The 27704-nt window shown below is 42.0% G+C and overlaps 1 protein-coding gene across 1 annotated transcript; it reads right to left on the minus strand.

The window, feature by feature from the left end:
* Positions 1 to 206: 206 nt before the first annotated feature.
* On the minus strand, positions 207 to 26784 carry elk4 (ETS transcription factor ELK4). The gene is made up of 6 exons (XM_041958129.1): positions 26612 to 26784; positions 22318 to 22532; positions 10309 to 11079; positions 8859 to 9098; positions 4285 to 4404; positions 207 to 4155 (listed from the first exon to the last, which is right to left on the minus strand). The coding sequence occupies exons 2-6, from the start codon at positions 22522 to 22524 to the stop codon at positions 4057 to 4059; spliced, it is 1437 nt and encodes a 478-aa protein (XP_041814063.1). The 5' UTR covers positions 22525 to 22532; positions 26612 to 26784; the 3' UTR covers positions 207 to 4056.
* Positions 26785 to 27704: the final 920 nt, after the last annotated feature.

Below are 27704 nucleotides of genomic sequence, written 5' to 3' on the forward strand. Positions count from 1 at the left end.
TGCCTTTTCAGTGTGAATGTGAATGGACGATGGGACTCTGGTTTAAGTGTTGTATGATGCCCATTTTTGTAAAAACATCTGCAACAGATTTGGCTGCTACTGTTAAAATATGACTCATATCAGCTTGTGAAAGTAATCTTGTGATTTCCTGGTGGTTGAATGAACATTATTAGCACATGACGTAATGACATAATACAGAGACTTGGTTAGTTAGAGATCTTTTATTATTGGTCTCACATATCTCTTTCATTACAAACACTTCCTCTACACCTCTCACACATTAATATGCCACTTAAGACAAGCAGCTTGTAAACATTTGAAAAAGCATCAAACAGATAGAAAATTGGACAGAACAAAGCAAGAACTGTTTTTAAAACAAGATTTTACATTTCAAGCTAATTTGAAGGAAAAACATCATCAAAAGAAGAAATATGCAAACGACAAGCCCTAGATGATTTGATGGAGGAAAGTTTCAAATGGGCTTTGGGGTTATTATCCAGCTGTTTTATAGTTTTTCATCAAACTTACTGCAAAAATGTGACATAAGCAACCAATTCCATTGGGCTCTATTATAAATTCAAATAAATAAATATTGTGTGGTCATGCCTAATCACAAATCATTTGATGCGTACTTGTAAAAGATTGGATTTCCTATATAAAATACGAAGTGCATAATTTTATCCTCCCTTTGGGAAAATATACATTTCTCAGTAAGCAAACATCAACAACATTTCATGAAAGAGGAAATCACAGTCATAGAAAAGCGACAGAATCCAATACTACAGGAACCCCGAAAAGTTTAAGTGCAAACGTTCCATCACAACATCTGCATGTACAATATCAACACTATATCAAAACACTTTACATATAAAACATAGATTTAGATTTCTCCTCGTAAGGCTTTGATTTCCAAAAATAGCCAATGCCACCATGGGGCAGTCACCTCCCAAATACACAAGAGGAAAACAACATAAAGAAACACATGCACAAAAAATAGCAGACATCTAACTATCTGGCCATTACAAAAATAGAAATTAATCTTAAAATTCTATTGGTGTTACAGGAAAATGAAAGGAGATTACAGAAAAAATAATAGGTTTTATATATATATATTTATATTTATATGCTTTCTGAGTAAATTTGTTATCACAAACATTTATAAGCAGGTTGGATTCTTTCCACATGGCCTGATTACATTTACATGCCCTGCATATTAACCCATGTTGCTGTCTGTATGTACAGTTCTGCATCCTGGAGAACACTGCAGCACACTTAAAGTCCTGCGATACATAATCTGTGGCAGACCACATGAGCTGCAGTGAACTCACACACAAAATATCCCTGTGAAGTTTTACTCCAAACTTCTAGGGCACTGGTTTGGTCTACGCAAAGATATGACAGAAAAACAAACGGCAAACGCTTCTGCACACTGTGAGTTCTACACTACCTTTAAATGACAGAACTCCATCCACTTCTGGGAGATAAACTTGGGCTTGGCTGTGGTAAGGCACCATATAACAATGTGACGGACTGCGGGCCGAGGGGGCAAATGTTAGTTGAGTAAAAAATGAGCAAGAGTTCCCCCCTATAAGATTCGCTGGTCGTCCATCCCTGGGTTAGAAAGGGACACTTAGGTAATGAAACACTGAAGCGTGTTCTATCCAAGTACCATGTAAACAAGTGTGTTGTACAATTTCCACATTTACTAGCATAGAAATGTGGGATCTACCTCTTGTGTCTGTGTCTCCGACTTATGGCTTTATCATTTACAAAACAGGTATAAGCCTTTTCATGGCTGATAATGTAGAGGAGGGGTTTCAGGGTGAGGAAGGTGCTTCAAAGCTCCAGAAGGTTTCCACAGTCCTCTGGATTAAAGGTTGATGTATTTCAGATGGCTAAGGCTAGGCAACGGTTACGACTGGACTGTTAAAAGTCTAGCCACTAAGGTTTGGATGTTCAGAGATAAAATGACTGCACCGACCCTGCAAGCAACATTAATCACTGACAGCAAAGAAGACAGAGCCGACCCGTGGACAATCAACACAGATTCAAGATCTGGTGTGACTTTTCCTGATGAGTAACAATTTTGTCTGCTGTTAGTTCAAATTGTTCTTTAAGGAATAACTGTTTTACTTACTTGCCAAAAGTTTGATGAGAAGATTTATAATACACTCATGTCTGTATAGTAAATATGTAGCTGCGGCCAGCAGCCCATTGGCTTAATTTAGCAAGCCCTGCCTCCCTAATTAGCATGTTATTTCTCATAAAAACATAAAAACAACAAGTTGGGTTTTTTTTAACCATTTCTTGGCCAGGACCAGTTACCAGGCAACCAGCGGAGACTTGCTGAAGAAACAGTCTGGCACCATATAAATCAATGTTTTTACACTGTAGGTTTTGTACAAATTAAACACACAACATATTAATTAATGACTGAAGTTCAGAGGTGGTGGTAGGTGGATTTTGTGCTGTTTAGTCAGACCTAGCTCATTCCAGTCTTTATGCTAAGCTAAGTTAACCAGCTTATGGCTCCAGGTACATACTAACTGTACAGACATGGGTGGTATCTTACCAAACTCACAGTAAGAAAGCAAGCAAGTGTATTTCCCAAAATGTCTAACTATTCCTTGAAAAATGTTTTATTTCTCTACAACTTGAATTCAAACTTGAAATAAGTGTCTTTAACATGATGTCTGCCTTTAAGGGGAAAATGCACATTTTATGTGGAGTGTTGATGGTAAATGCATTCAATTGAAGCCATAAATTCCTCAGTGTGTGCTACATTGACCGAGAAAGCCGAGTTCTCCTGCTGCTAAATCTGTTCTTCCAGCACCAGTTCTGTCATAATACAGTGACATAGTTGGTGGAATATGCTGCCGCTCAAAAACAAAACCTGTTCGCTTGGAAACTAGCTTTTCCACTGCTGGCACAGCTATGCCTGCAGGGGAACTCAGCTTTCTCAGTCAATATCGCACTCACTGAGGAGTTTATTGCTTCAGCTGACATTCATTAATTGGACATCCACACAAAACATGGCACAATTCCCCTTTAACAATGTACAGTTCATTTTCAAAGGCAACATCAGAGCAGTAATAACAGGATTTGTGTGCTGCTGCTTGCAGAGTGGATGCACAGAAAGGGTTATGGCTTCACTTTCTTTCATTCCCACCTGAAAGCTTGCTGGCTGGAGACCAGGCCACAATGGCTTCTGGGCTTATTCTACTGTATATACGCATTAGAAAAGAGGCATGAGTCAAGGTTCAACTTGGATTATGGCCACGTCACAATAAGACAGTCAAGGTAAAGGTCCTGTTGGATAGGGCTGTAGTCAGCCAACATTTCAGAGCAGCAAACAGTACACACTTAGGCAGGTGAGGCAAGGTTGAGAGCTGTGTAAAAGATAAAGAGCTAAAGGGAAACAAGGAGGTTATCAGGATAAAGCACAACCCTTCAACAAGAGTAAACGTTAAGGATAGAACACAAAAAGGAACAGAATCACTGTCAGCAGGGGAAGAAGCAGGTTAGAAACTGATAATATATCTTTTTTGGCAGCAACACTGTTGCACAAGAAAAGACAGAAAATCTATAAAAGGAAAGATTCAGTTATCTGCAATCCCACTGGTCTGTGAGTCCAAGTATGAAGCAGATTGTCGCTGCTAAGGGTCCAATCCACATGCACCGACTGTTGCCATGGAAATTCCTTCCTCCTTTGAATTGTTGTGAGTGAGGATCCCAAAAAGCCAGACAAAATGAATCCATATGAAAGTGCATATGAAACGATGGCATCAGCGTGTATGAGTACAGGATAGCATCCGCACGTTGTAAATGCTCAGAAACAAACTGAACATGTGACCCTCATCCGTCAAACCGGGACTTCCAACATCTTGTCTCATCACGTATGACTGTAGTGTGAATTCTGTGGCAGTGAACTTGAAAGCACCGGAGTGATGAGGAATGGCAATGACTCCCACATAATAGTCCTGGATGTAGCTTGGGGAGGGAGGGGGGTCTGGCTGTCTGTGTCCAGATGCGATGATGCTGTGGGGGATTAATTCTCTATGTCTTCTGAGGGTCTGGAGAAATGGGGCCAGGCGTGTTGGTCCCATCCATACTGTGTACAGGGATCTGGAACTGGGGGGTGAGGACAGACGGAAACTGAAACAGAGCAGAATGGAGTGTTAGGATGCTTTAGACAAATACAGACATGCAGAAAAATGTAGAGAAATGAATTGAATACTAGATGATAGCAGAAAGAGGGTGCACTATATACTCTAAAGTACTGACTTGGAACAGGTGGGCTCCCTGGCGACGAGTGGCTGGACTGAGGGGAGCGACTGGACTGAGCGTGCTCCAGAAGTGGATGTTAGACAGCAGAGGACTGGGAGTCAGTAATAGAGTGGGAGTCTGAGGAGGAAGACAAACAACACACTCATAAAATAGACCTATAAATAAGCATGGCAAATTTTAGATTCAGATATGTTGTACCATCATAAATTTAAGACAATACATAACGCGAAACAAAATGCCAAATATACATTTGAGTTCATTTAAAAAACAGCATCTCGACAACATATAAACAGTTCATTTTTGAACTGTTAACTCTCCGCTCAGTATCTAATCACTTAGGCTTTACAAAAAATGCTAAAAATTGAATATCCAACCAGTATTAGTTGGGCTCTATTGTCTGTGAGACATTTCAAGACCACTACTAGCCTCTGAATTGGTGCACACAAATACAATATGTTCAGCAACTTAAATAAGTCTAGGTTCCCATTCATAGCATTTTCCCCCAGTTGGAAAAGCAGTCAACCAATTAAGAGTTGTGTAGGCGGAATTAAGAATGGGAATGTCATCTGCCCACGAAGCTACCATGGTAACAAGCGTGGATGAGATTGACAGGGCTACACAAGTAGTTGTTAGTCCATGAATGAATAAAGTGAAAAGAAATGGCAGCTCAGTCAGATCATCGTTATATGTCCACTGCTGTTTAAGCTTTTGCTTTATATTGTTGTGATTGTCCCTTTACAGTGCTCATACACATAAATACACTATTCCATCTATTGCAAAAACAATGTGTGACACACTGGGCACTGTACATATCAGAATTTACTGTTTATATGTAATGGGCCAAACACACTTGATCACATGCACAGAAACAGACAACACTTTTGGATTTGGCAGATACGCACAAAGAACACAGGCAAGTATCACAGTACAGTCGCTTGTCCATGCACATATGTTCGTAAACAGGAAGTATATCATGGCCATGGAGAGCAAAAGTGCTTTCCATGTGCTCACAAGGTTTGTGTAAATATATATACACAGTTTAAGGACCTGTTGCACACCATCCCTGGATTTGTCAACTTTGAACAGCACTAACTCTACTCATTTACTAACAGGTATCAGAAAGAGAAACTCATTCTTATGGGAGCTGACTGGCAGTCTGACCCTGGATCTCATGATCAAACTGATCTGACTTGCTGGAGAGAGACACAATAAAAACAGCACTGTCTAAACCAGCAAATCTAATAGACTCCTTAAGTAGCACACACAGTCATGTGGTCTGCAAACAGCATCACTGGGAACGATTAAACACCACTAGAACAAGACCAGACAGCGAGGCATTAAAGATTACTGCTGCTCTGCTGCTACCTGCTGGCCAGGATCGGTAAATGCTGGAGGGTGTCTTGGTTCTGTCCAGTTACATACAAACAGCAGATTACTTTGTTACAAAACCATTTCAACAAAATACAGGACATCCTCACCGTACTGAGAAAATTACCAAAAGTAAAGCAGACGCAAAATATATAAGAAGTATACGAGTAAGTACAAGAAGTGAATTTCTCCATCGTGAGATCAATAGTCTTTTCTAATCTAAGTATCACTTCAACAGGCAGCACCAACCTTCTATAATTAAAAATGTAAACCACAAAACTACTGTTAAACTACTTTTAATGTTTGAATTTTGATGAAACAACTAGGGCTGGGAACCGAACTTCAATACTTTTACACAACTGCCCAAACTGCTTCGACCCTATTGAGCATCAAAAAATGCCTCGTCATTTGGTGCCAAATTTCGATATCAAAGGATCTATATCAGTGAGCTAATAATCATGGAGCATACTTGTCTCCAGATCTAATAATGCTGGTGATTAGCAGTCTAATGTTACACGTCGTGGAGGCATGCAGCAAAAACACTACACTATGCCTGTAGATAGGGCTCACTGATATTTCTTTTTTTTGTTGTTTTTGCCACCAGCTGCTTATCTGTTCAGATAACTCGAGGTAAACTTTAAGGTGCTATGGGTGCTCGCAAGGGTGCTGCAAGGACAAATGTGCTCGGATAAAGTAAACACTCCTTGGCGAGTTTGGGTGTGAAATGAGCAGCTTTCTGCCAGAGACGGTGTTTGCGGGCAAGTTTTGTGGTGAGCAAGCTAATAACTAGCTGAAACCTCATTCAGAAGGAGAATTTGTGAAGGAGAGCCTTGTTGCTGCTGTGGAGTTGCTGCACCAGATCCAAAGTGTCAGTTTGTCTGGAATAATTCAGAGAGATGAAGGAAAACCTGACGTGGACACTCAGTGATAACAAGTGTGTGATTTGGCCTCCATGGTGGACATTACCAAGAACCTCTCAGAGCTGAACCTCGAGCTCCAGCAGCTTCTCAGCTCTCTGCTTTCAAATGTGAAATCAAGTAAAATTAAAGCTGTGGCAAGTGCAGCTGGAAAGGGTTAAGGCGTTTTCCTTCTGTCCAAGATGAAAAGCCTGCTAAGATATCTGAATATGCTGCTGAGTGTGAAAACTCCTTCAGGTGTTTGGTGAGAGGACTGAGAACATGAAAAGAACTGAACACATTTGCTGCACTGTTTAATGTGGAACCAGCTGATGTGAATGACAACCGACAAAATGAAAACACTGAGTTGCAAAGCAGCAACTGACAACTGAGAGCAGCTCTTTTCAAAACTGGCTTTTGCAACAACTCCGTTCTGCTCAAGATCGACCGACCTAAACCTGAAAAACCAGCTGTGAGCATCATCATCATCACAACCATCTGACATCAGACCCCTCACCAGAAGCAGTTCCAGCCGTCGCAGAGCTTAGTGTGATATATGCATTCAATAATTTAGCATGGCCCTTGAAAGATGTTATAAAAATTTAAATGGCCCATAATAGGAAAAGGGATCCCCACCCCTGCTGTATCTGCTTAGCAGTGACTACGTTCACGTTCATCGTCTACCTGTGGATCCTCTCCTCATCACCACGGGGATGGACAACCTGACGCTGAGGTGGAGGGTGCTTCTGAAGGCAAAAATGCTAGCTGCTCTTTAGCGCCGAAAAAGTAAGAGGTGTCACGGTGACACTATTTCCCAAACTACAAATTGGAATGGATAAAGCAGACTGGAAGTTACAATGGCGTATTGCTGCCTATTCGCTAATACATTGCCTCCAACTGTTGCTCTCAGGTCAAGTGAGAACGTGGTAAGCAGTCCAGCTGGCCAAATCACATGATCTTGCGAGGCAGCAGTATGGCTACATCGTGCAATCACCCTGGAATGTAGCAATGAAAACCATTTTCTCATATGAACTCCAGACAATGTCCGCAGAATCCAGTCCAGACATTGTCCAGAGTTGTCCTTCATCACATGTAGCACATTTGTCTGTGTCAGACACACTCTTACTTGAAATATACAGGCATGCAAAAAAAAGGGTATGAAGCAGCTACACTCAACACATGTCATCACGACACCCACTCGCTCACTGTGCAGCAGGGTAGCAGCACTGTGAATGACAGTGTGTAAATACTGCTTCAGGGAGAGCTCCTGTGGTGGAAACAGTATCGACAAATCTCTACAGGTGGACAAATTCCTACATCCCACAGCATATATATCGTCATACCAACCCTAGGTTAAACATTTTTGAACGACACTCAGCCCTACAAACAACATAGCTGCTTGGAAAATTTCTTGATGTATGGCTAATACAGATTACACTTGATTATAAGTTCAGTATAGATTCGATTTTTAGCAGTTTATGGGGCACAAATTGTTCCATGGAAAGCTGAAGGTCAAACAGATCAGTTTCAAGGAACTCTGCCTTGGTTTTATCATATACAAACCTGGAGAAAATTAATAAAGCACAAGACTGTAGCAAATACTTTACAGAGAAATACAAGTCAATATGACCACTGCACTACATGACATTAGTCACTACACACTCAATTTGCAGCTCAAATATAGCAGGTGTGTGTGATGAGTAAAAGCTCTCTTCAAAATATTACTGGAATGAGTGAGGATGTCTCACTGTTAATTAGAGTTCCACTTCCTTTGTATTTCCTCATTGCATCTGTCCTTCCAGTCATATGACTGGTGGTGGAGCTACGACAGTTGGCATTTTCAACCTGCTAAGTAGTCTACAGTGATTATAATTAAACTATTACTATTACTTAACTATTACTGACCAAAAGGTTTATAACTTACTGGGCACTAAAAAGTGTGTTATTATTCTATCATATAAAGGCTGACATGGTCATATTTTATCAGTCATAATACATCATATGTCATTTCATCATTCATCATCACTTAGATGTCTGGAAAGTTTCCACAATCACAAAGTTGTACCATCCCACACATTCACATCATGCATCTTTCATACTGCTGCCATGACATTTCTAGGCTAATATTTATGTCATACACTGAACTGTCTGATTACTTAGACCTAAATGTCTTATCATTCAATTGTTATTTAGTATTTAAAATGACTTCTGATTTATATCGTCATTTTCAGTGGAAATGTTTTACTTAAATGTGTTTTTACCTCAAAAGAACTGACTTAAAATGTGGATGTGAATTCATGTGCTCACCTGTAGCATTGCTGGTGTGAGAGAGGCAGTAGGTAGAGAGGGGCTGCAGAGGTTCATGGGGGAGAAGTCAGAGGTGGTGACCAGCAGGGTTGGTGGGCTGATCTGCAGGACTTTCGGCGGCTTGCGTGTCTTTCCTGAGCTCTGAGTGCTGACTGTGGTGCTGCTGCTCACTGAGGATGAACTGGTTTCAGCATCCACCAAACTGGTCTCATCTCCTGACAAACCAATGCCACTGTCCACCTGGTAGACAGGAGACAGACACCGACATGTTTAATATCATTTTGGAGTTCCCTTTTGCTTTACCCTTGTATACTCTGTAATATCTGGGGCAACAGAAGAGGTATGTGTATGCTCGAGGTAGTATTTCATGCTCACAGTCTGGAACATACACAAAAATCAACACTGGCAGAGTCACAACTCAAAGTAACAGTGTTTTTATAAAGCTATTATTTATTTCCTGCTTTGCTAGTAGTTTGGATGTGGGGTTGTGTGATTACTGAAGGAGTTACACATATATTGACACATATTTTAGCAACAATGGATATTTAGAAGAAGAAAAATGAATCATGAATCGTGATTCTGTGAAATGGGTCACTGGGGTTGATGAATTCACGGAGAATTACCACCCAACTCTATCATATCACTCAGCTCTAAGGAGCCTTTTAGCGTCTTTCAGCTGGCTGTTTATGTTTTCTGGCCCACAGCTTTACTGTTTTGGTTTACACAATGAACACTACCTGCTCAGCATCAAATAGAAGATGGACACAGTTAGAGACTAGTGGCTGCATTTAGCAGCTAAAGAGCCAGCAATTTCCCTCAGGAGTTGATAGAGACCGAAAACAGAGCTAAACGGAGAGTGAATATTGCATTTACATTCATCTGGTGCCCAGAAACACGACTGCAGTTGAATGATAATGTTGCTCCGTGTCTTGCTGTTCACCAGCTAACTAATCACTGATAACATGTCAAAGTCTTACAGCTTGTTTTCATTGCTTCCAAGTGGTAAAAAAAACCTTTTTAAATGTTTAAATCTACATATACTTGGTTTTAGTTATTATTTAGAGATTAATGCCAAAAACAGAGCCAATCCGCTTCAACGGGACTGTATCAGTGTGTTTTCATCAGATTTGATTGACAGTGGTCTGACAACGTAAGTAAACAACCCCACAATTGAACGTGTAACTCTGATTGGGGAACAGCAGTATGTGACATCATAAGAAGAGTTCATTCAAAATGAGTCCCACCCACTTCAAACCAATGAGAAGAGACAAAAGCAAAAATATCACGTGAAATAAATAACCAAAACCACTTTGACTGAACAGGATTATAGATATTGTTCCATAGGTTAGAGTAAAAAGCTTCCTGAGAAAATAAGTTTTTAGGGCTTTTAAACATTTATTCCCTTCTATTTAAGTAGCATTGTGTGAGATGTCTTTGTATGTATACTTGCCTTCTCCTGAGACTGAGCATCTGTGGGCTCCAGTGCCTGAGCGTCTGCGGGCTGAGAAGACCCAGACTCCATATCACTGTCTATCGCCAGCTCTTGGGAGGAGTCAGGCACTAGGCTCGGGGACGGGCTTGCCGAGGTCAGGTCTGGTAGGCTGAAAGTCGGTTCTGATGGGCGGACGTGTTCAAACGAGTAGACAGACTGGGATCGCAGGGAGGAATGTGTGCTGATGTCGTCTGCCCCCTGGGGTGGAGCTTGCAGAGGATCCAAATGGTTTGACATCAAGGTCGGCTCTATGTCAACCTGAGGAGGTGGTGCTGGTGCTGGCTTTGGAGGGGTGTTTCCAAACTTGATGACGGATGACAAACCAGTTGGCTGCTGAGGCATCTGCTCCTGGCTTTGGGCCGTGGCAGTGAGACCTCTCTTGTCAGCCATCTTTTCTGCTGGGTTCTCTATTTTGATGGACTTGAAGAGCTGCCGTCCATTTTGCAGCGAGTTGAGGGTAAAGGAGGTGTACAAGCCGGAGTGGATGTAGTCGTTACGGTTTGACTGCTTGGTGCTGGAGGCCAGAGCTGCTGCACTACCTGCTATCTTGCTGCGGTCACCAGACTCACCCTCCTGTAGGTTGCTGTCTCCCCTCTTTGACAGGGGAGGGATGGCCCCAGCAACCACATCCCCACCCTCTGTCCGGGTAGCAGCATCTCCTTTCAGGATGTCAGGATAGGACACAAAGCGATAGACAAACTTCTGACCATTCACCTTTTTAATGATGTTCTGTAAGACACAAAAAAGAAATTGCAGAACAAGATATGTTAGTTTATAGTCTTGGTGAAAACAATAAAAAGTACACCATTATCATCTAGGCAGAAAGCACCCTGTGAAAGCAGAAAAAAGACTTTCCCTCATGTAATATGCCTCTACCAAAGAGGCACTAGGAGTAAAAAATAGCAGAGAGAAACCACAGAAAAGCCTTGTGCGTGGGACAGCTCTGTCCTTCCTGTCTGTACCAAACTAGCAGCCACTAATGCTGCAGCCAAACATACCAGAGCAGCCCTGCCCAGAACGCCCACAGGGTCAGGCTGCCAAACCACAAGCAGAGTGGGAGACAGACAGCACTCTCACCCTCTTCCGCACGTCACTGAGCAATGGACTTAAACCATTCTGAGATGCAATTAACTTGTGTTTTGCTATTTGCTGGAGCACTCCTTAGTGCAGCTGTCTGGAGGAAACCGTCCCCTCTGAGTCTCCAGCTGCTGCTTCAAAACATGTGCTGTTATGCAACTTTGTCATCATGTAATTGATTTAATTATAACTGACAAACATCTCATCTCATACATATCAAGATACCACACAATTGGAACTTGTATTCATTTTTATTTTTGGAACCTGGGAATGTGCAAAATTATTAGAGTACTCAAGCCTCTAAGCACCCTTAGAGCTGTACATCTGTGCCTAGTTCATTCATTAAGTGGCCATAGTAATACCAGTTCTTCAAAAACATTCAAAAAGAGAGCAGCAATATTCTGTTTCTCAGTGTCTAAGTCATCACGACATCAAAAATTAATGTGTGTTTGGTGGAAGTATTAATACACATGAGTGTAAAGTTTACCTTACCCTTACGTTTGCCTATTGGTGCAGATTGTTAGTCAACTACAAAGATACACAGAATTTATCAGTTGCTGTGAGATCTTACTGGTCACTGGTCTGTGCAGGGCATTCAATAATATTCAGTTTACATTAATGTTAATAGGTAAGCATTCTGCGTTAAAATCCAAAAGGACGTCGTAAACTCACTATAGAACACTAAACTAAGATCAGATAAAATAAGATACACTTTATTAATCCCCAGCTGGGGAAATTCAGTTGTTACAAGCAGCAGGTAAAGGCAGTTGGAAAAAAACAATAGCATCAGAAATAGAGAAATACAAGATACAAAATACAAAATAAAAGCAGACTATATATGTGTACAATTATACAAAGGGCTTAGTCAGAAAAAAAATGTGTATATATATATATATATATATATATATATATATATACTTAACATTTATTGCTGCAAAGAACTGTAAGAAAAATTCCAATAAAAATATACTGTCAAGAATTCTGTTGAATTTCACAGACTATACACAGATAGCACATGGAATGGATACAGCATTAATGATATTGCACAAAAATAAATATGTATATGTCACAGTAGAACACTATTATGTATTGATATGTACAGTACTAAGAGTGAAAAAGAGCAGTATTGCAAGGTACTAGGTGTATGATAGATCATACATCACTGCAAAAAACAGTCTGAGTGTGGAAAACAGTGCCAAGTTAAGCAACACTGGTGTTGAACACTCTGACAGCTGTTGGAATGAAGGACCTGCGGTAGCGTTCCTTCTTACAGGGTGAATGCAGCAGTCTGTTACTGAAGGAGCTACTGAGGGCCCCCACTGTGTCATGCAGAGGGTCGGAGGGGTTGTCAATGATGGATGTCAGCTTGGCTAACATCCTCCTCTCACCTACATCCTCAGTGGTGTCCAGAGGACAGGACCAGTCCAGTTTATTGTTGAGGTGTACACTCAGGTATTTGTACTCCTCCATGAGTGGTGCGTTCAGGGTACGCATCCTTATTTCCCCCTGATATACTTGCTACACAGTGAATTAACAGTGTCCATGTTTAATACATCATGTATCTGATACACAAACCAAACTGTATTTTAGTGAGAAATCTTAATTTTTGAAATAGTTTAACTCTCATTCTTCATGGTTCGCTCCAAATGAAATTGCTCAGCTAACCCATGGAGGCTAGTAGTGAGCTGAAGTGACAAAAAAGTTTGGACAGAAATAAAGTTTACCTTTATGGATTACACTGATGCTGTTGCTTGACAAGAAGACATATGGCACTTTTTTATCTTGACACATAAAGAATTTCAATATAATATTATATGTCCATATAATTATCACTTGTTGTTATTGCCTCATTGGATTTGGTCCCTTTGCCCGATGTAGGAGCCAAATATGTGTGTTTTCTGTTATAATGTTTCTGTGTGTCATTCACTGATGTGAACATGGGGTGTCGCTGTAATGCCAGCCTATTTGGGCTTACCTATAAAAGTAGAAGGAAGTATGTTGACGTCAGGTGTTCAACCCGGAAGGGCAAACGGTTTTTTGACCGCTGTGGCGCGGAGGGATTACGGCGAAGTTGTATGTTTGGTCTTGGATATATGTCACGATCGGTGCATCAGAAAGCAATAAAGTATTGTCATGTTGCAACAAGCGCTGCCTGTGGATTATTGAAGAAGCAACTCAATCGCGGTATCTCAAAGCGAAGCGCGTCGACCAGGTCACACCGGGGGAAGACATCTCAGGAGTTAGCATTGGGCTAACCCCTTCATTCTGTCAAAAACCTGCACCTTTTGGAAGCAGAGGAAGCCCCAGCACGTTTGGGCGAGCCAGAGGGCGATCCAGGAGGACGAGGAGAGCCGCTGGGAGCTGTTGGTTTGCTGACGCGGTTTGGAGCCAGGTTTGCTGCGGTACGGGAGAGACGCGGAGGAGCTAGGTTGCTAATGCTAAAGCCGGCTGTGGAGCATCGGACCATCGCACGGCGCCCAACGCAATGCAAGGAGGTATGTGTAGCGCTACACTCTTTGATGGCCATCTAATTTGTGTGCACACATAGATTTAAATCCAATGCATTGGTAACTGGCGCGCGTGGATAATACATTTGCATTTGACTCTCGTTTCGTTGCGGCAGACTGCTAACGACTGACTGTTCACTCAATATGGAAATGCGCGATGCGGCGTTGGACATAGCCACCAGGACTCGATGCGCGAACTGCTAGTAGACCCGGTAGTGTGACTAGCAGTGTTGAAACTCAGACTCAAAAACGGGTGGTTAAACTGACGGCTAAAGTGCTTGCGGAAAAACTGGACAGGTTGCAAAATGGCAGAAAGGCCAAACTGAATAAAGCAACTACTCTGAGAAATGTAATATAAAATTTAATGTCAAAAGGTGAAAACACCAAGGTGCAAAATGCTCTTGACGATTTGATTGAAATGAGTGAAGAAGCAAAATGCATGCATGATTCTCTGTTGGTTTTGTTGCCATGTGATGAAAGAGAAAAACATGAAATATGGTTCAAAGCCAAAATGCTTTCAAATGATGAGTGTATTGCCAATGTGAAAATGTGGGTTTCTTCTGATGAGGGTAATGCACATGAAAATTATGTCGATGATGACGTAAATCCAGATGACAGTGTTTCAAATGTTGGTAGCAAGCATTCAAGCCAACGGACTGGTTGTAGTGGAAAATCAAGTACCACGTCCTCTGCTAGGATTAAAGCTGAGGCAGAGAGAGCTTCACTCATTGCCCGCATTGCAGCTTTAAAAGCAAAACATGCTCTGGAAGAGGAGGAACAGCAGCTGAGAAGAAGGAAAGAGCAGCTGAAGTTGGAAACTGAGCTAGCTGCCTCTGCTGCTAAGTTGGCAGTACTACAGGCCTCTAGCTTGAAAGGCACATCTCAAGCACCTTCAAATGGCATGAATTCTTATGTGGAAAGGGAACAAAGGAAAGGGGATTTCAGTATCTTAAACCCAAAGGCAAAGGAATTCAAGCCTGAAACCTTTAATTCAACACAACAAAATGACATGACAGAAGTGTTATTACTGCATGATAACACAATGGATGTGTGTTCAAAGGGAACAGTTCAATTGTTAAAAAACACTTCAAATCCTCAACATATTCCCAATCAACAGCAACAGGAAAACAATCTCCTGGGAATGTCACAGCCTTTGCAGGATCAACGTGCAACTGCTCACATTGAGGATGAGGAAGTAAAATCTGCATATCTCCAACCAGTCAATCAAAATCCATCTGGAGACCTTCTTTCCATCATGCAGAGGCAAAATGAAATTACAGCAGCTCTGGTACAACAGCAGCGGTCACTGTCTCTACCACCAAGAGATATTCCCATATTTGATGGTGATCCTCTCCAATACAGATCCTTCATTAAGGCCTTTGAGCAAGGAGTGGAGGGAAAGGCAGGACAAACGGATTGTCTGTACTACTTGGAGCAGTTCACTAGAGGACAACCACGGGAACTGGTGCGTAGCTGTCAACATATGGCTCCTGAGCGTGGCTATGCAGTGGCAAAGGGTCTGCTAAAGGAACATTTTGGTAACCAGTACAAGACTGCAACTGCGTATATGGAAAGGGCATTGGCCTGGCAATCAATAAAATCGGAGGACGTGAAAACACTCCAGGCCTATTCCTTATTCTTACGCGGCTGCTGCAATGTAATGGAGGAACTGGAGTACATGCAGGAGCTGGACATGCCGGTAAACATGAGAGCCATCATTTTGAAGTTGCCATACAAAATGAGAGAACAATGGAGAACCAAAGCTCACGACATCATGGAAACAGCAGGCCGCAGAGCTAGCTTCAGTGATTTAGTTACATTTATTGAGCGTCGTGTCAGCATTCTTTCTGACCCTCTGTTTGGCGACATACAAGATCAGTCAATTAGTGCCACTGGGAACAAAGCTCTCACCAGATTCAAGTCACAGCCCAGAAACAAGGTTAAAGGAAGTGTTGTTGCCACCACAGTAACCTCTACCACCACCATGGAATCACCTGAAGAAGTTAAAGAGCCAACGTTTCGTCCAGAGAAGGCTGAATGTGTAGGATGCCTCTGCTGCTCTCGGAATCACTCATTGCAGGAGTGTAAGCAGTTTAAGGGAAAGAAGCACAAGGAAAAACTTCTCTTTTTGAGGGAAAAGGCAGTTTGCTTTGCTTGCTTATGCGTTGGTCACATGAGCCGGGATTGTGAGAGCCGCTTGACATGTCAAGTTTGTGGTCAAACTCATCCCACTGCGCTTCACATCAAAAGGCAAACTGCAGCACTGGAACAGGAAAGAGAACCATCCAAACATTCTGGTTCACTCACAACATGTGGACATACAGGGGCCGGTAAGGACCGGTGTGTGTTGTCCATCCTTCCTGTAAAGGTCAAAGCATCAAAGGGAAATCACATCATAAGTACTTACGCCTTCTTGGATCCTGGCAGCTCAGGCACATTTTGCTCCGAACATCTAATGCAGAAGTTGAATGTTACAGGAAAACGAACAAACTTCCTGCTGCGTACAATGGGACAAACAAAGGTGACTCCAGCCCACTCATTATTTGGTGTAGAGGTATCTGGTCTTGAAAGCAATGACTTCTATCTTCTTCCAGAAATTATCACACAGCAGAAGATGCAAGTCACTACCGATGACATGATTACATCTGAGGACCTGTGTAAGTGGCCATACTTATCCAAGGTGCACATCCCCAGCATAAAGGCAAATGTTGAACTGTTGATAGGAACCAACGCACCCAAACTTTTGGAACCATGGGAGGTCATTAATAGCCAAGGGAGTGGCCCATATGCTGTTAAAACTGTGCTAGGATGGGTGGTTAACGGACCGCTGGATGGAGGCAGCGATATGGACCAGGAGCCTCACTCAGCTACAGTGAACCGGGTGTTTGTGTGTAAACTGGAAGAAATGCTGGCAAACCAATACAATCAAGAGTTCAACGAAAGAAATTTCGAGGAAAAGCAAATGTGGACTGACAGCACTTCAGTGTTGAAATATCTGAACAATGAGGACAGGCGCTTTCACACATTCGTGGCCAACAGAATCTCAACAATTAGGGAACTCTCTGAACCATCACAGTGGAGACATGTCAGTACTAAAAACAATCCAGCTGACGATGCATCGAGAGGAATGAAGGTCGCTGATTTCTTGAAAGGCAACAGGTGGCAGAAGGGTCCAGCTTTCCTTTGGATGGAAGAAGAGGATTGGCCTAAGACTGTGTTGGATGTCACATTGGATGCCACAGACAAAGAAGTCAGAAAGGAGGCAACAGCCAATGCCATCAGGTTGTGTGATGTTTCTAGTCCCACAGACCAGCTCATTACCTGCTTTTCTGACTGGAGGAGGCTCAAAACAGCAATTGCCTGGATCCTTAGGTTAAAGGCTATGTTGTTGGAACAAAGTCTCCGAAGGAAGCAGTCAGAAGCTTCTGTGGTGGAGCTTTCTGAGTCTGCAAAGGGAGAGAGACAGCAGATCACATCTCAGCCCAGGAGCAACATCTTGACACTGAATGAGCTCGTGAATGCAGAAATTGCTATCATTCGCTTTTGCCAGCACCAGAGGTTCAGCGAAGAGGTCTCTGCTCTGTCATCAAAAAGAGCAACTGTGAGTCCCATATACAGGTTGGACCCAGTTTTGGAGGATGGACTTTTGAGAGTCCGAGGAAGATTGAGCAGGGGATCAATGCCAGAGGAAACTAAGCATCCACTCATTCTCTCCAAAGAGCAGCATGTTTCTATGCTCATTCTCAAACATGTACATCAAAGTCTGGGCCATGGGGGGCGAAGTCACACTCTGGCTGCTGTGAGAAGGAAATTTTGGATCACCAATGCCAATTCAGCAGTTAGGAAGATTGTTGCTGAATGCGGCTTTTGTAGACGCTATAATGGAAGAGCAGTGGAACAAAAAATGGCAGATCTTCCTGAGGCAAGAATCCTTCCTGATTTACCACCATTTACCAACACAGGAGTGGATTACTTCGGACCAGTCGAAGTGAAGAGAGGAAGATCAACCTGCAAACGCTACGGTGTTTTATTTACCTGTATGGCGAGCAGGGCTGTTCATCTAGAGGTGGCACCTTCTCTGGAAACAGATGCCTGCATAAATGCTTTGCGTCGGTTTATCAGTAGAAGAGGACAAGTGGAACATCTGAGATCAGACAATGGTACCAACTTCATTGGGGCAGAAAGAGAGCTGAAGGAGGCTCTTGCTAATCTGAACCAGGACAGGATACAAGGAGCTTTGTCGCAGAGTGGAATCCGCTGGAGTTTTAACCCACCAGCAGGCTCGCACCATGGGGGTGTATGGGAACGGATGATCCGCTTGGTGCGAAGAGTTCTCAGCTCGGTACTGCGGCAGCAAAGGCTGGATGATGATGGGTTGCACACGTTGTTTTGTGAAGTGGAGGCCATTTTGAACGATCGGCCAATTACCAAACTCTCGGAGGATCCTAATGACCTGGAACCACTCACACCTAACCATCTGCTTCTCCTGAAGGGCAAACCGTCTTTTCCACCTGGAGTATTTGGACCCGATGATCAATATGTGAGGAGGCGATGGCGGCAAGTGCAATACCTCTCAGATCTTTTCTGGAAGAGATGGGTACGGGAGTACCTACCCTTGCTTCAAGAAAGACAAAAATGGAACCAGAAGAGGAGAAGCTTGAGTGCTGGAGACATTGTCGTGATCATGGATCCTTCAGCTCCTCGTGGTTCCTGGCCGCTTGGCAGAGTTCTGGAGGTGTTTCCAGATAGGCAGGGTTTTGTGCGTTCTGTGAGATTACAGACGAAATCAAGTGTCATTGAACGACCAGTGACAAAACTTTGTTTGGTGTATGGAGTGTAAAAAATGTTGGTGCTTACTGTGAAATTTGACTCCTTTTTGTATCACTTTAATGAATTGTTATGTCTGGTGGCCATCACAATTAGGGGCCGGTGTGTAGGAGCCAAATATGTGTGTTTTCTGTTATAATGTTTCTGTGTGTCATTCACTGATGTGAACATGGGGTGTCGCTGTAATGCCAGCCTATTTGGGCTTACCTATAAAGGTAGAAGGAAGTATGTTGACGTCAGGTGTTCAACCCGGAAGGGCAAACGGTTTTTGACCGCTGTGGCGCGGAGGGATTACGGCGAAGTTGTATGTTTGGTCTTGGATATATGTCACGATCGGTGCATCAGAAAGCAATAAAGTATTGTCATGTTGCAACAAGCGCTGCCTGTGGATTATTGAAGAAGCAACTCAATCGCGGTATCTCAAAGCGAAGCGCGTCGACCAGGTCACACCGGGGGAAGACATCTCAGGAGTTAGCATTGGGCTAACCCCTTCACCCGACATTTTGGCCACAATGCCTTAATAAGTTTGTATTACTCAAAGGTCAAGTGGCCTTGCCCTGAAAATTACCTAATTCCAGGCCTGATATCAGTATTTTATCAATCAGTTTTGCTTAAAGTCATTCTAAACTGATCTAATTGACAGCTGCTGAGCTAACATTGGCTAACTTTGGCAGACTGACAGGACAAGCTCAGGCCTCATCACCCTGATTAAAGCCATTAAGATACTGATTGGTTAGTACGCGACTGCTATCTAACTACAAGGTACCAGGCTCATGTATGCATGGATTATAAAATAAGTTTTAATACATCCATGTCGGGACTAGATTATGACAAAACCAGCCAGCACAAGATTGTTTGTTTATTGTTGACAGAGACTTAGAATACTAAAAAGACACAATCCTTGGTCACTTTTCAAAAACTGAATTGGTTCAGAGTAGGGGTGAGCAGTACAACAGTATCTCCAGCATCACGCTCTGTGGCTGTGATAACGTGCAGTCAGAGGGCTACACACGAACTCACTGATCTGGGGTTACATCCAGTAACTGCTATTTTCCTTGCTATAATGCAACCTAACATTATCTCCACACTTCATACTACAATGCAAGCTCAGCTGGTTTTGTTGCTTCAGGAACACCTCCTGCGCTGCATACTGCGTTAGTATGTGTATGTACATGTATGTGATAGACATGCCCCATGGTACACTGGGTAGACATGTTGTTGTACTTGGACACATACTTTGGGTATTCTGCCAAAATATATCAGTATGTGTGTCAGTGTTGGGCAATAGTGGCATTACTAGTTTAACAACATTCTCAGTAGTATGTAGAACCCATACATTTCTAAAGCTAAAACACAGTGGAGCTTTCTGCTGCAGTTTGCAATAAAACTGCTAAGGATCAGTAAATGACACCACCGCCATACACAGAATTGTATGCAGCCAACAGAAGCACTTCCATATGACAGTGGCATCTCTTACCAATCTGTGGGCTCATGCCTGCAATGTCTCTGTTGCAGGGGAATACAGACACACACGTTTGAATTTAGAGGGCGAGAGGAGGTGATGCCGATGAGTCAGGATTTTAATTCTTTTTCTACTGTGGTTTGAGTTATTAAATGTTGAGTAGACAGTACTGCAAGTATGCCCAGGTCTAAATTGAGCATGCCCATGCAGTTTACACACAAACACACACACACACACACACACAAACACACACACACACACATACACACACAGTTTCCTGCCTATCCATTTGATTGACAGTTTTATTGTTCACTGAGTTAGCACCGACTTAGAATGAAGTTGGTTGTAAAAAAAAAAAAAAAAAGAAAAAAGCTTTGGTGTTGCTGTAGCTTAGCTTGCTACATTTCTCTGGGGGTAGGTTCAGTGCAGTGAAGCTTCATATGATGAAGAGTAACTGGTAGTTTAGCTCACCACTATTTCCAAGTACCGTAGCTTGACCAACACTGGTGTCTGTTGCTGACGTATATAAATGTACTTGACATGCATGACCAGTGGTACACTGACTATTGGACTTATATAACATACTTTAGGTTTTCTGCCAAATAACTGCTGTTGAGAAGCTTAATCCAACCACTTGTATAACTAAGAATGAATCACATTACATTTACTAATTAACCTTCATTATGTGGCAGGTTACTTCACCTAAAACAGATGTAGACCTGCACCTCATTTTCATTCCTATTTGGAGCCAATATACACATCTGTCTGTTTTTTTTTTCTTTTCCTAAGACATATTAGTGAAAAAAGTAAGAATCTGATTTTAAATGGAGTAACCCTCTTATTTTTTTTAATACCGTGGTATGAAACCGTCACTGTGAAAAACTAAATCTGATGATATAAATTTTAGGTCACATTGCCCATCCCGAGTACAAAGGGGGGGTTTCTCTCTCTCACCATCTTTGGCTGAGTGTAGAGACACAGCTTTGCTTTACTACAGCCTACAGCTCATTTTGTGGTTTGGCTAAGACATGAAATAAATGATTATACAGTTTATGAAATCTAAAAATGGAGGATATAGAGGCCCAGGAAGGTTGTAGTGACGTGACATTTTATTTTTTGATGGGGTACCTTGTTGCAATGTTGCGCTCTAACTCAAAGCCTGAACATGTTACAGTTTCAGCTCTCAAATTCTCCATGCTTTGTCTCTTTTAGTCATTTATGCTGAAACGAGTTATACCAATCAAAACTTAAGTCTAACTGTGTATTGCATTTCACAGTTTACAACATTAATTGTGTTGACATTGTATAAGCAACATGCTCTTGTCATTGCAGGCCCTATGCAGTGTGGTCTATTGCTGGTGTATCCCCACTGATTTGGAAAGCACCCTCTGATTTTACCTGGCCTGGTGACTATACTGCAGTCACCAGCACTACAAGTTCTGTGAAGATGTTCCTCAGCAAACACAGCAGGGACTGTAGTGAGCTACCTGTACAACCCCATATCCACCACATCTTTTCTTAGAATTTCATCTTGACTGGATGAAAATGTTTCATTGTTGACACAATCTCAAAAAAATGTGCTAAGACCTAACCAAAAATGTTATTATATTAGATACTTAAAGTTATTCAAATCTTTTTGAAAGCCTGAGAGGAATGGCTATGGTGATGGAAATGGAGTCAATAGAGGAATAATAAGAACCAGAAACATAAGACTTCAATTTAGGCTCCAGCCTACCAACCACAATGCAGCCAATCTAACAGGCAGGACCACATTTGGGCCAACCGAATCATCATTTAGCCCTAAGAGGCAATATCAGACATTCAAAAACAGCTGAAACTGGTCATGTTTGTCAAAGCTGAAGGACAACACATGCTTGTGGTTTGGGTCAGGGTAAGTGAGGTTAGGGAGTACTGGGAAGGTAGTTAGGGAGCTTGTCCAATCAGGCTTCCTATGGGAATGACAAGGCTGGTGAAGTGAAAAACCACAAAGTGTGAATGCAGGCAAACAGTCAGCTGATGGTTGACCAAATATTGGTCTTGTGGTGAAAAGTAACTGCTGTGTATTCTACAGGAGAGAAGAGTTAATGTGGTTACCTTGTCGTAGTAGTATCTGAGAGCCCTGCTGAGTTTGTCATAGTTCATGTTGGGCTTGTTCTTACGGGCTCCCCACAGACGGGCCACCTCCTCTGCCTGTAGCAGTTTAAACTCCCCTTCCTCATTGGTCCAGCAGATCAGCTGCTCATTACTGGGATCCAATAGGAGCTGGAGAAGGAACTGCCACAGGGTGACAGAGTTGTCCATGTCTCTCACTGGGGAAAAAAGAAGTAAGTCAGTTCAGTATGTTCAGTTGATTCTGACAGTTGTGTTGTGATGCATTGCTGAAACTTAGTCCTTGTATCCACTGTTGGGTGCTGCTCTGACTTGTCCCATCAATTGTTCAACCGAAGCATGGTCACAAGCTCGTGCATACATCATGTGCATAAACAGCAACACACACAAGCAAGACCAAAGCTCCAGATATACTACAAGCAATGTCTCAGCACAAGGAGGGGATGTTTCTTTTTTTTTTTTTTTTGGCATCACTTGATTTCTCCCGCTGCAAATAAGAAAGTGTCTAAGTTACTTATATTAACTAACTTGTACCTCCCAACAGCTCCTCGATTTTTATCTAGACCTTGTCCTTTTTTAGGATATCCTTATTAAAATGGTGCTGTAAATCATAAAGATATAGATCATCAGATGTGCCCCTTCTCAGCAAACTAAATTAAGTCTCTCACCCATGTTGACTGCTGACAGGAGGTGAAATGGAAATGCCAAAGATGTCAGCATCAACTTTAACCAATGAAAACAAGTTGGAGGTGGAGCAAGTGCACAAAACTTCACAAAAACAGGACCAGAGAGAGCGTTGTTCCACACAGGTGACACGTAGCTTAGCCTGTTCACTGACACAGGTAAAGATAACCTCGCTGGGAGAAAATGAAACTGATATTCGCTCATTCCCATCACTTCCAGTTAGGAAACTCTGTGAGTAAGTCTGATATGCACAAGACAGTATTATATTTTCATTTTATACGTACAAAATCTGATCCCATCTGGAGCAATGGAAAGAGTACTGGTCTTAGTCACCCACACCTGTATCTTTAACAAGCCAAGGAAACCCCTCAAACCACAAAGTCTGTTGGATACCTAAAAGCATGGGCAAAAATGTGGTGTAATTACTGTAAATGGTTATTTAATAGTCGAGGAATAACTGGCTGTGCAGGACCAGGTGCCCTGTCTGGTACAAATGTTGTTCCCTCACGTGGTTTTCACATTCCAGGATGATAATGCCACCATACACCCTGCTGAATAAATTCAAGAGTGGTTTTATTAACAGTTGGATGAAGTCAAACACCTTCCATGCCATCCCTTTTATGGGAAATTGTGGAGCCAAGAGTGTAAAGTACACTTCCACCTTCTTCACCCCTTAGTAAGGTGAAGTGGACTTCAAGACGAGCAGCGCTGTATGCGCTTCCTGTCAGAACTTGAGGGCTGTTGACTGAGGCTGTTCACAGCCCGACAGACAGAGAGGAGCAGTTAGGGTTAGTGATAGTGAAATGATGTAATATATCTGGACATTTGTCACATTGTTCATATTAAACCAATTATTCAGATAAAGATTATTACACCTAAAAATAACTTCTTTTTTTCCAATTTTAAGGGCACCTATAAAATATGGCACTGTGATGTGGCCACTGACAAGTCATAGTCAAGGCCAAACATCTTGTTCACATCTGGCTTTCAAAACACCATGGCCATGAAAATGGAACGCCCCTCATAGTGAGAGGAAAAGAATGGTATTGATGAAAAGGTCAATTCAAACAGCAGGGGCAGAGGAAAGCCATTCACACAGCACCCTGACATAAGGCCTTGGTATCCACAGTATAGTGAAAATAATTCTTTTTTCTTTTTTTGCTGTATGGTCATTAGTATATTTCACAAAGAGCATTTTATTGCATTTGACTATGTTCAACCCTAACCCTAACCCTAAGTTTGAGAGTTATATATAACAACACGATTTTCATCTGCTATTACCTCTTGATACTATAACTTTGTTAAGCTGTTCATGTATGTTAGTCAAGCTAATTAATAATTTTGAGAGCACGGGAGCTGGTTATGATTTCAAATTTTCTACACTGGTACAAATACAATACTTGCATTTCGGTACAAATACCAAAACTCTTGACCCACACAGTTTTGTACAAAACCCCTTTTTCTATCTAAACTAATAACAGATTTTGCAATAACCGCTTTTGGTTATTTATTTTTTTGGTCTCCACCAACTCCTGTGGGAAATATCTGGCTCTGCCATGTTCACTGGCTAGTCGTTAACTGTGTGTGTTTGTCTGTGTAATGTGCAGTGGGTTTTTAGAGCTTTATCTCTGAAAACGGCTGATTGCTGCTGCCGAAAACGCCTCTATGAGAGAACTGAGATGAACCAAAACAGTGAAGTTGCAGCCAGACAGCTAAACAATGAGCTGAAATTCCCCATTAAGCTTCAGACAGCTGAGGGAAACTGCAGATTTGTGTAATAATTCTCTGCAGGTTCATCACTACCAGAGACCCCTTGTTCAATGTCACATTGTTTTCACGTTGTTATTTGATATTAATATCCTAAAAATATCAATCAAAGCAACTTTAACCAAATATGGCAATATTTCAAATGCATTCATGTTTAATTTTGTCCAAACACAAATTATCGTTACAAGAACTCCGCGACAACAAACCACGGGCCAGAATTAGGATTATTATTTAAATAAGGAAATATCCACTTAAGGAATACACCTGAGATGTTGAGTACAGATTACAGCAATTAAAAACAAAGACGTACACAGACACAGCATAGACATGTTTTGCTGTAAGAAACTGGTTAGCAGGGGTGGTCAATTGGGATCAAGTATTGCATCCAGTGTGTCCCAGCTGAACGCACCCCAAACAATTACACCTCCCCCACCAGTGTGTACATTTATAATTAGACACAACAGAGCTTACATTTGCACCATTCTTCCATTGAGACAGAACACAGCAAAACATCAGACCAACTTTAGTCTTTGGGTCATTTAGGAGAGGAGCCCTCTGTGGTTGTCAGCTGTCATAACCCCACATAGGCAAGAGTGTGGAACACACTGGAACCCAGAATTGCATTGTTATGGCCTGTGCCACCCGTCACCAGTATGAAGGGCTGCCTCCCGTGCAGAAGATGCACTGATGCGGTGTTACGTGTTCGGGTCCAGCTATTGTATCAAAAAGCCCGGCAACTGCGCCTGCTGATGTGAAAAACAGACTGTCTGCCTCTATCATGCTTTCATTCATTAGATCAGGCTTAGAGCCCACTCTTGGTAATCCGTCCACATGCACTGCAAATGCTGAAATGGAGCTGCACACACAAGCTTATGTCGTGACACATGCAACGGTAAGGGAGGGTCCACTTCTTCAGCCTGGTTTTCTTCATTTTAGGACAACTTTTCTCTTCTTGCAGATTCAGTGCACAAAATCCCAGTAATTCACACCCCAACTACTGAGGTTTTCTCATATTGCCTTGAAGAGCCACACCAGAAGTCATTGTCGACATGAGCTGCCGTGTGACATTAATCTAAATAATAGGACTGGTATGTGTCACTGGATTTTCATGTTTTATTTTTTTTTTTTTTGATATTTTGCCCACTCCATGTTGCAGACTGAATCTGATTTGTGCTCTCACTATCAGTATCTGTCAACAAGTGTGTGTGTGTGTGTGTGTGTGTGTGTGTGTGTGTGTGTGTGTGTAAGCTTCTTATGGGGACGAGTAAATCTGCCCTGACTCATCCAGACCTGCTGGCTTGGAGACACACCCCCCCCACACACACACAATCTGTCCCAAACTGTCATCTTAAAACCGATGATATCGGGGCAAAAAATAGGACGATGTCAAAACTGCTGCCAGAGAAAGAGATTACCGATGAACGTTATGTAACGTCTGATATTAGCAGCAAACGTTATCGACAGCGCACTGAGATAACGAAAGCTAGGTCAAATCAGTCATGTAACGTGGGTTATTCATGCGCTATAAACGATGGGGCCGGAGAGACTGGTGCGTACTGTCCGACAGCCAGGCACCCACACAGTGCAAAATAAAAGACCACTTGTTGATGAATAACGTTAGTTTCGGTGCCGTCAACACATGCTACCAGTTATTTCCTGACACTTTAAAGCCACAGTGTCGAACTCAGGTGCTACTGTCGTGTTTAGCACGTGTGTAACTTCAACAATCGAAGAGATACACAAATCAAAGCATTAACGTTTTTTTTGTTTTTGCTAACTGTAAGTTAGCTGTTAGCTAGCTTCGTGTTAGCTTGCCTGCTAACGTTACCTCGCTCGCAGACCCCGCTGAATTTCCGAGTCGTCGAGCCGCGTCGAAATATTCCCAAAACATTGCTGGAAAACTTTCTATCGTGCCATAGCTCAAGAAAGAAGTTTGGAACAGAGCGTCAAGGAAATACCTGAACACAAAACACATTAAAGTGCCTTTGGCTTGCACTGACGATATATCCTTTGAACTGAAAAATGTTGCATTCAAGTTCCTCGGACACTTCAACATCGAGAAATGTCGCGCCTCTCAGTGCTTTTCCTCGGACACAAAATAGATATTTTGTACCCTGGTAACTATTGTTATTAAATATATAAATTATGCAGCAAAAGTTTTTATCATTTGAGACGCGGCTGTGAAAAAATGCGCTTTAGTCATACGTGAGTTATTACTATTATCATCGCAATATCTAAAAAATGGTGACAACTCAGAGAAAATAGAACCTTTAAAGCAGGATTTTCACAGATAATCAAAAGCTATGCAATAAAGGTAACCTGTACAGTTTCACTCGCTGATGCGGCTTGCATGTTCTTCTGGGTTACATGTTACATCCGAGGAACACCTGAACGAGAAAATTAGCACCTGTGTGCTTGTCGTGTATGCTTATCAAATTTCCGATATCTCTGAGAGCACGAAAATGTGTCTTCAAACTCACGCTGAGATCACTTCCTCTCTTATATTTCTGTTATTATTTTGTTGTTACTTCACCACCCACTTACAAACTTCCCCCGAATAGCAAAAGCTGTGTGTGTCGTCCCTAACTTAGGCTACTGTTTATTTCCCTAACCTAACTTGTGATATAAAACGTGTTGCAACAATCTGAGCGTCCAATAATCATTAGATTGAAAAAAAAAAAAAAAATCACAACAACGATTTTGGCTCACCTCGTTGAATAAAAACGATTTTACAAAACTTGTAGACTTAAATTAAACTTATAAGTACAACCTTTTCTCAGAAATTGTGAATTCATAAATATTGCTGTTTCATATTGGAGTTACTTTAGGTAATAACAGATGAATGGATGCATTGTCAAATAATTTGATTTGGTGACAATGAAAGACAGAGGCAGTCATTGTAGAAAAATCTTGTTTGCATC

The sequence above is a fragment of the Chelmon rostratus genome, chromosome 2, assembly GCF_017976325.1.
Source record: "Chelmon rostratus isolate fCheRos1 chromosome 2, fCheRos1.pri, whole genome shotgun sequence".
Lineage (NCBI taxonomy): Eukaryota > Metazoa > Chordata > Actinopteri > Chaetodontiformes > Chaetodontidae > Chelmon > Chelmon rostratus.

Excerpts from the sequence above, each read along its gene's own strand:
- elk4 (XM_041958129.1), bottom strand. The coding sequence starts at position 22,524 with ATGGACAACTCTGTCACCCTGTGGCAGTTCCTTCTCCAGCTCCTATTG. Across the intron at positions 11,080-22,317 it reads TCAGATACTACTACGACAAG|AACATCATTAAAAAGGTGAA; the intron begins GTAACCACATTA and ends TGTGTCTTACAG. Across the intron at positions 4,156-4,284 it reads AGGGAGCCCACCTGTTCCAA|TTTCCGTCTGTCCTCACCCC; the intron begins GTCAGTACTTTA and ends GCTCTGTTTCAG.